This window comes from Meleagris gallopavo, chromosome 19 (genome assembly GCF_905368555.1).
Source record: "Meleagris gallopavo chromosome 19, MGAL_WU_HG_1.1, whole genome shotgun sequence".
Taxonomy (NCBI): Eukaryota; Metazoa; Chordata; class Aves; order Galliformes; family Phasianidae; genus Meleagris; species Meleagris gallopavo.
Genome location: NC_139422.1, coordinates 7,838,024 through 7,845,234, shown reverse-complemented (window position 1 = coordinate 7,845,234; position 7,211 = coordinate 7,838,024). Strand labels below are relative to the sequence as shown.

The 7,211-nt window shown below is 56.2% G+C and overlaps 1 protein-coding gene across 3 annotated transcripts; it reads right to left on the bottom strand.

Moving 5' to 3' along the window:
* Positions 1-242: 242 nt before the first annotated feature.
* LHX3 (LIM homeobox 3) lies at positions 243-7,063 on the bottom strand. Of its 3 annotated transcripts, XM_085239438.1 has the most exons (6): positions 6,940-7,063; positions 4,423-4,594; positions 4,044-4,246; positions 3,739-3,890; positions 3,481-3,652; positions 243-1,840 (listed from the first exon to the last, which is right to left on the bottom strand). In XM_085239438.1, the coding sequence occupies exons 1-6, from the start codon at positions 7,007-7,009 to the stop codon at positions 1,422-1,424; spliced, it is 1,188 nt and encodes a 395-aa protein (XP_085095564.1). In that variant the 5' UTR covers positions 7,010-7,063; the 3' UTR covers positions 243-1,421. The 3 variants fall into 3 exon arrangements, with proteins under 3 accessions (XP_085095564.1, XP_085095563.1, XP_085095565.1); XM_085239437.1 differs by having other exon boundaries at positions 3,739-4,246; XM_085239439.1 differs by lacking the exon at positions 243-1,840 and adding an exon at positions 1,975-3,367 and having other exon boundaries at positions 3,739-4,246.
* Between the last annotated feature and the right edge of the window lie 148 nt (positions 7,064-7,211).

Below are 7,211 nucleotides of genomic sequence, written 5' to 3'. Positions count from 1 at the left end.
TGAAAGATAACAACGAGCCATTAAAACCAGTCCGACCACTATCAAGGGCTGGGCATGCACTGAGCAGCTCTGCTCAGATCTCCCAACCACTGCAGCCCCAAAGCTCCCAGTTCTGTTTCTGCTTCTCAGAGCATTTTTACATCAGTTGCATTGCAGCTGTGTTTAGAGAGGAGAGCACGCTTTGGTGCTTTTGTGAATCAAGACTTCAAGTTTAGAGAGCTTTTACTTTTATTTTCAGGTATTGCATTTATTTATATAGATGTATTTGATGTGAATTTAGCAAAAGACAATTTAAGGTTCAGCTGACAAATTTATTTGCAGCCTTGGAGTATTCGATCATCAGAGAGAATGCGAGAATATAAATAAAAGACACGGGACAGTCACATCATCTACAGATAATTCCATCATTTGTACAGGTAACGATACACACATTGCTTTGCCTTTCCTCACCACCCGCTCGTGCTCTGCAGAGATACACAAATGCCTCCAACAGAGAAGAGCTGCTGGGAAGGCGAGCGCTCACTGCAAAGCACAGCTGGAGCCGACCCAGCGATGCGACCACAGAGAGACCCAGAGGGTGTTTGGCAACAGCAGGGGGAGCGAAGACACTGCAGAAAACGGCTGCAAAGGGATCTTAAAGAACAGCAAAAGATTCACAGCTCTGAGCCGCCGGTTTTCCCGAGCCAGGAAAACCACCTCTCGCCATCGTGATGAAGGTGGAGTTATTTGGTAATAAATACATCTATTCATGGTTCAACGCTTATATGGAAGAATGAAACTAGCAGCCTACAAATCAAAAAGGTGCGAAGCGGAATCAACGGGTGGTCTTCACTTTACAAAGGAAAAGGGTCGATGATGAGTGATTGGCATATGAAAGAGCATCTCGTTTTAGAAAAGTGAAGGTAAATTCAAAAGAAAGCAGAACATACCGCCTCGAAAATCTGCTGGAAGAACAGAGATGTTCGCTACCATGGGGTTCTGAAGTGATTCACTATTAACATTTCTCCTATAGAAATACAGACATGGTCACACCTTTCACCGTGGATGAGGACTTTATTTTCTCTTCAGAAGGTTTTCGGTGTGGGTGGGTGATGAAAGAAGTCCTCACTTCAGAGAATGAACTGACAGCAGAAAGCAAAATACGTCCTATCAAATCTGTAAAGCACAACTCTCGGTGTTCAGTAAGGACATGACAACCAGGTTCGTGGGATGCTCCTCATGCTCACCGCTGTGCCACGTCTCCCTTTGCCCACCGTCCACCGCAGACCCACCACCTGCTCGCCCTCCGCAAGCACATCCATGCTCTGCAGGCAGCCATGCCATCCTGCACTCAGCACGTCCCTCCTTTTTTCCCCATGGGCAGATGACGTTTGACAGCAATGAGTCCTTTCCCTTCCCACTGCACGGCGGCGGATCCTCTATCAAAACTGAGCGTGGTCGACTTCATCCAGCCAGGAGGCCGGGCTGGCGGGGAAATCCGGGTATCCCCCACTGCTGCCGGTGGAGAGGTCAGAGCTGGGCCCATTCCCAGCCAGGACCCGCATGGACTGGGGCACCCCCTGTCCACCTTGTCCCATGATGCCCAAACCGCTGTCAGGATAAACCAAGCTGGAGATTAAAGGCTGGTGGCCTGGCAGAGCTTGCAACGAAGCCGGTGACTGGGGAATCCCGTAGGGGCTGTTGGATCGCAGGTCGTGGTACTGGTCCTGAGCTGGGATGCCGCTGTGATCCAGAGCGAAGCCCCCATTTGTCCCAGCCTGCCTCCCCAGGGCCGGGGACGCCTCGCTGAGATTGCTGTAAATCCCGTTGGAGTGGCTCATCTCGGACATGGAGGGCTCATCTGAAAGGGAAACAGACTGGTTTTACTGGGAGAGCGATGGCCACGGCCAGCAGCACACACAGGAGCTCCTGAGAGCCCTGGGTACAAACAGATGGATGGGAACCGAGCAGCCATGCACTCGCTACTTGTATTCCTTATTATTCCTTATTATTCCTTATTATTCCTTATTATTCCTTATTATTCCTGCCCTTGTTGATGAGTCTCCAAAGAAAGCCATGGGATTATTTTTTCTGAGTACAAACATCTAATATATTTTGGATCTGAAACACAGGCATGAAAAGCACACATTAAAATATAAGACTGTGGTTTTAAAATAATCCTTTAAAGAGGAACGTGAGTTCAAGATCTTTCCATCCTTTTTTTTTTTTTTTTAATGTGTGTGTGTGTATCTCATTTCTATCTGGCTTTGAGGTTTATTTTGAATTTCAGTCTCATTTTTAGGAACTACGTGAGCATTCAATCCATGAAAAACTGCGCGTTGCTCAGAAGAAAATGTATTAAATCTCAGCAGTGTTTGTTTTCTCAAGATTGGGATAAGGAGATGGAAGGCTTAAAAACACTTCTGAAAAATAAAAATATTTTGTAAATTACCAGCAAAAATTGTTTGCTTTCGTTTTGGGCTTTATGGACAGTGAGAGCCGTTCTGTTGCCTTGGATACAAATCTGCCTTGGCACTGAGCTATCAATAATTGTTCAACAATTTTTAGTTATTATTTATAGTACATTCATAATTAATGACACCGAGGCACAGTGTGTATACACAGACTGGAAAATCAAACAGTTTTTAGGAACGCAGGAGAGAACAGAAACACAAAGCTGTGTGCATATAAACATCCGTGCATTGCAATGTCTTTGTCAGTCTAGTTTTGTATTTCAATTTCTGCACAGCTTTACATTTCAGCTTCTCTCCCGTGCCCCTACAAACGATGTCCGTGCCCGCACAGCTGAGCCCCGCGGGGATGCAGTGCAGGTGCTGTCGGTGGGGATGGTTGGCGCTGCCGGCCCTGTGCAGCCACCCCAGTGCAGGGCTGGCAATGAGCGGCCGCCGGGCTGAGGAGCACAGAGCTGTGAACTCCGGGGTTTATCTGCAGAGATGGCTGCCCCAAAAAACGGGACCCAGTAACACAGAAATCTTCCAACACGAAGAAAATTTTTTTTACAGCAGGGAGGTAACAGCTCCCACAAGATTGGGAAGTATTTAACCAGGAACTACACAAATAAAACGATTTTAAATAGGATAATACAGCAACAGCAGCCAAACTAAGAGGAACATATGCACTTCTCATAGTTCAGTTCAGTAATTCTGAATTCTGCGTTTTGTATTTCTAACAGTCCCTTGAGAAGGCTGCATGCAGGGGCTGCTGCAACAGCCCAGCGCTGCCCAGGGAACTCTCCCTGCTCCGTCTGGGATCTGTCACAGGGTTTTCCCGTGCCATTTCTCAGCTCACGGCTGTCTCCGGCCGAAGCGGCTCTGGCTCTGCCAGGGCGGTCCCTCCATTCCGCCTTCCTCCTCCCGCACTTGTTTTCCTTCATTATATTACAGCTAAAAATTATTAATGTGGCCCCGATGGGGTGAAGCGAGCTCTGCCCGGGCCGCAGCTCAGCAGGCAGCGTTCGGCACAGCCCCGCCGGGCACCGACCTGTGAAGGAGACCTCGGCGTCGCTGTCGGGCCCCTCCTCCTGGATGCTGTCCTTGTCGGACTTGGAGGTCCCCCGGGACCGCTTCATGTTCCTGAAGTACTGCCCCCAGCGCTGCCTCCCCGCGTCCTTCTTCAGCCGCTTCTCCTTGGCCCTGCGGTTTTGGAACCAGACCTACAAGTAGAGCACGGGGCAGCTCGCTGTGCGCGGGGCCGACCCGATCCCAGCCGCCTCCTGGGGTGGGACCCACGCGGTCTCACCTGCACCACCCGCATGTCCAACCCCGTCTCCGACGAGAGCTGCTCCCGGACGTGCCGCGCCGGTTTGGGCGAGTTGTTGTAGGCGTTTTTGAGGGTCTCCAGCTGCTTGGCCGTGATGGTGGTGCGGGGCCTCTTGGCCGTGGACTCGGCCTCTGCCGGCACGGAGCGGGTTAGCTCGGAGCTCCCCGTGGGGACCCGGGACCCCCGCCCTCCCTTTTGCCCAACCCTATGTACGAGCAGAACCCCGAGGGCAGAGCGGCCCGGAGCCGCCTCTCTCTTCCGCGAGGGCGAAGGGCACGCCGTACCTCTCTGCTTGGCCGTCTCGTAGTCAGCCTTGCACACCAGCCTGCTGTCCTCCATCAGGTAGAACTCGTCTCCGGTGGCCAGCTGCCGCTTGCAGACGATACAGGCGAAGCAGTGCAGGTGGTACACGAAGTCCTGGGCCCGGCGCACCACCTGGGTCGGGGGGATGCCCTGCTGGCAGGCGGCACACTTCGTCCCGAAGCGCCTGGATGGGGCGACAGGCGGCGGCCGCTGAGCGCGGGGATTCCCGCGGGCCGAGCCCGAGAGCGGCCGCTGTCCGCGGTGCTGAACCCCGGGACTGAGCCGCTGTCCGTGGTGCTAAACTCCCTCCGGTTCCCCGCCGCCCCCCGGTTCCCCTCCGCCGCCCCCCGACCCACGCACTTGAAGAAATCCTCCTTGCAGTACACGCCGTCCCCGCGGCTGAAGCACTTCTCGGCCAGCTGCGTCTGGCAGTCGGAACATTTCAAGCACTTGCTGTGCCAGTGCCGGTCCAGGACCTTGAGGATGAACCTGTCCACGATGTGTTGATTGCAGCCGGCGCACAGCGGGATCTCTGCGGGAAGCAGCCCCCCATCAGCTGCCGCTCCGATGGTCCCACTGCCACCCACCGCCACCCGATCCCCCCCGCCCGGCATTCCTGGAGCTGCCCCCGTCTGAAACCCCGTGGTTGGCCCCGGGAACGGCGTGAAAAACATTATTTTTCATTCAAATTCGTTGGTGTGGGTTGTGAGAGCCTCTCGCCGCGGCAAGGAGCGCAGAGACTCCCCCCGAACCCCTCACAGTCCAGGAAAACACAAACGGAAACGCTGGGAATGGACTTCAGCCCCAGCCGAGCTGCCTGCACCGCCTCTCACAGTTATTCCATCTCTTTTTGCTTTTCCGACACTTCAAATATTCACCAGTGAATAACGGCGGGGCAGCCTGGCCCGGGAGGGGGGGAACAAACTGCCCAAAATAATGAAAATTCTACTGAAAACAAAACACAGCAGGAGTGTTCGGTTACCCTGCTGGTATCAGAAGAGGTGATCTCTGGAGAGAGACGATACAGAGATATAGAAACAGAGAGAGACAAAAATGAACAGGTAAGTAGGTTAGAAAGTGAAAAGCTACAGATATATGGACATAAACATACAGATATTGGCAGGTATAAAGAGAAAGATAGAAATGTAGATGCAGAGACACAGAAATGCAGATTTATCAGCACAGATACAGATACAGAAATATACAGACACAGCTGCGTGGATACAGATAAACACAGACGTATGGGTGTCTGTATGCAAAGGTAACTGTGTGGAGACATACAGAGAATTACGGCTGTGGGTACGAGCAGAGGTTCAGGTGATGCCGTTATCGCTATAATCTTCTGCTCTACTCTTATCGGCATCCGAACAAACGACACCCGCAGCGGTAGCGATAACGGCAACGGCAATAGCCGACCCCGAGCTGCCCGGACAGCTGAGCAGCGGACCGGCACCGCGGCCCGGAGGCAGACACGGGGCTGTAAGGGCCCGGCGGTTCTTACGCTGCATCGCGCTCCGCTCGCTCAGGCGGGACACACCGCTCCGGGGACCCAACGGGGCGCTCCCTCCGCCGGCCCTCCCCGCGCCCTCAGCTCTCCGTTATCCCGCTGCCTCCCCGGGATTGAACCCCCCCGGGATGATTATTTGCAGCCGTCGGCCGTTCCCGCCCGCACTCCTTGCGGCGCTGTATTTAATCCCCTTCTCGTCTGCGCTCTGCGGGAGGGAGACGGCACCGCGGTGCCCGGAAACGAAATCCGGGCGGGGCCGCCCCGACGGGGCTGAGGGATGGCGGGGGCCGCGCTCGGCCCGGGGGCCGCATCGGGGGAGGACCGGAACGGGGGGGCAAACGGCGGTCGGTGCCCGGAATTCGTTGTGCGCTGCGAACGGCCGCGAGCTGCTGAGAAAAGGGGTTGATCAAAGGATTAAAAAAAAAGAAAGAAAACGAAAATGAAAACAATTACTCAATAATAAAAGCACGACGAACTCAGCCCCGCAGCGCCCCGCACCGCCTCCGGGTACCCCTCTATCCCCCGGGCCACGGGGCTTTTTGCGGGCGTCGCGTCCTGCAGGGACTCGGCGTTTTTGTCTCGTTCCTCCGCCGTGAATTCGCCCCGGGCAGTTTCGGTTCCTTCCCCGCCGCTAAGAGGAACCACCTCCCGGTGTTGGGGGTCAACCGCGCAATTCTCTCAGTGAGCATAGCGTGGAGAGAAGCCGGGGAGAGGTACAGAGACACGCGGGGTGCGAAGTGGAACGAGGGGCAGCGGACCGACGGTGGAGAGCTCCGGCAGCACCGGCACCGCGACCCCGTCCCTCTCCGCCTCGTTCCCTCCTCGCTTTCGTTTAAAACCCCCGCACCGACGGTTCTCGCCCGCATCGACAGCGCCAGCGTTTTCGCCAGTCGTTAAATTGGGGGGAAAAAAAAAAACAAAAACAAAAAAACAAACAACAACAACAACAACAAAAAACAGAAGAATTACGGGGAGATTTTCCAGAGGGGAAACGGAAAGAGTCGGAGCCAACGGGGGTCTCGCAGGGGGTGTTCGCCCCCGGGCAGCAGCTCCTCATCTCGCCCCGCCGTCGTTGCGTGCGGAGCTGCGGCCGTCACGGGGCACTCAGCCCGGCACAGACACGGCGTTTCCCCCTCGGCAGCGGGCGGCGGGATCCCGGCTACACAGACGGCACGGGCGGACCGAAACGGGCACCGGGAGCGGGCACAGGACGCAGCCGGGATCGGGACACGTCGGACGGGGGAGAACGGAGGCAGAGGCCGTCGGGCCGCCCGAACTTCCCTCAGCCGACTCCGAGCGCGATGCTACGGGGCACTCGGAGCCATCGGCGGTGCCTCCGCGAGGGGACGCGGGGCTCTGCGCCCTCTCACCTGGGCTCCGCGGGAAGGGGCAGAGCTCCGTTGCTTTCTCCGAGCCGGCGCGGACCCTCTCCAGCAGCATCGCGGACGCGCCGGGTGCACGGGATGTCCGAGGTGAGCGGGTGGCTGCGGAGGAGTGGCGGAGCGCTGCGGGGAGCGGCGGGGAGCGGCGCGGGGCTGGACCGCGCCCGGGGCGGAGCGGGGCCGGCGGGGGGGCGGGCCGGGGGCGGCACCGAGCCGTCGGGCCGGGCCGCAGCTGGGCCGCGGTTCACCGAGGGGCGATT

Bases quoted from the DNA above. Each gene is read 5' to 3' on its own strand.
- LHX3 (XM_085239437.1), bottom strand. From the start codon at position 7,009: ATGCTGCTGGAGAGGGTCCGCGCCGGCTCGGAGAAAGCAACGGAGCTC. The intron at 4,595-6,939 runs GTGAGAGGGCGC...TGCTTCCCGCAG, and splicing joins CCCCTTCCCGCGGAGCCCAG to AGATCCCGCTGTGCGCCGGC. The intron at 4,247-4,422 runs GTGCGTGGGTCG...CGCCCCATCCAG, and splicing joins TGCAAGGAGGATTTCTTCAA to GCGCTTCGGGACGAAGTGTG.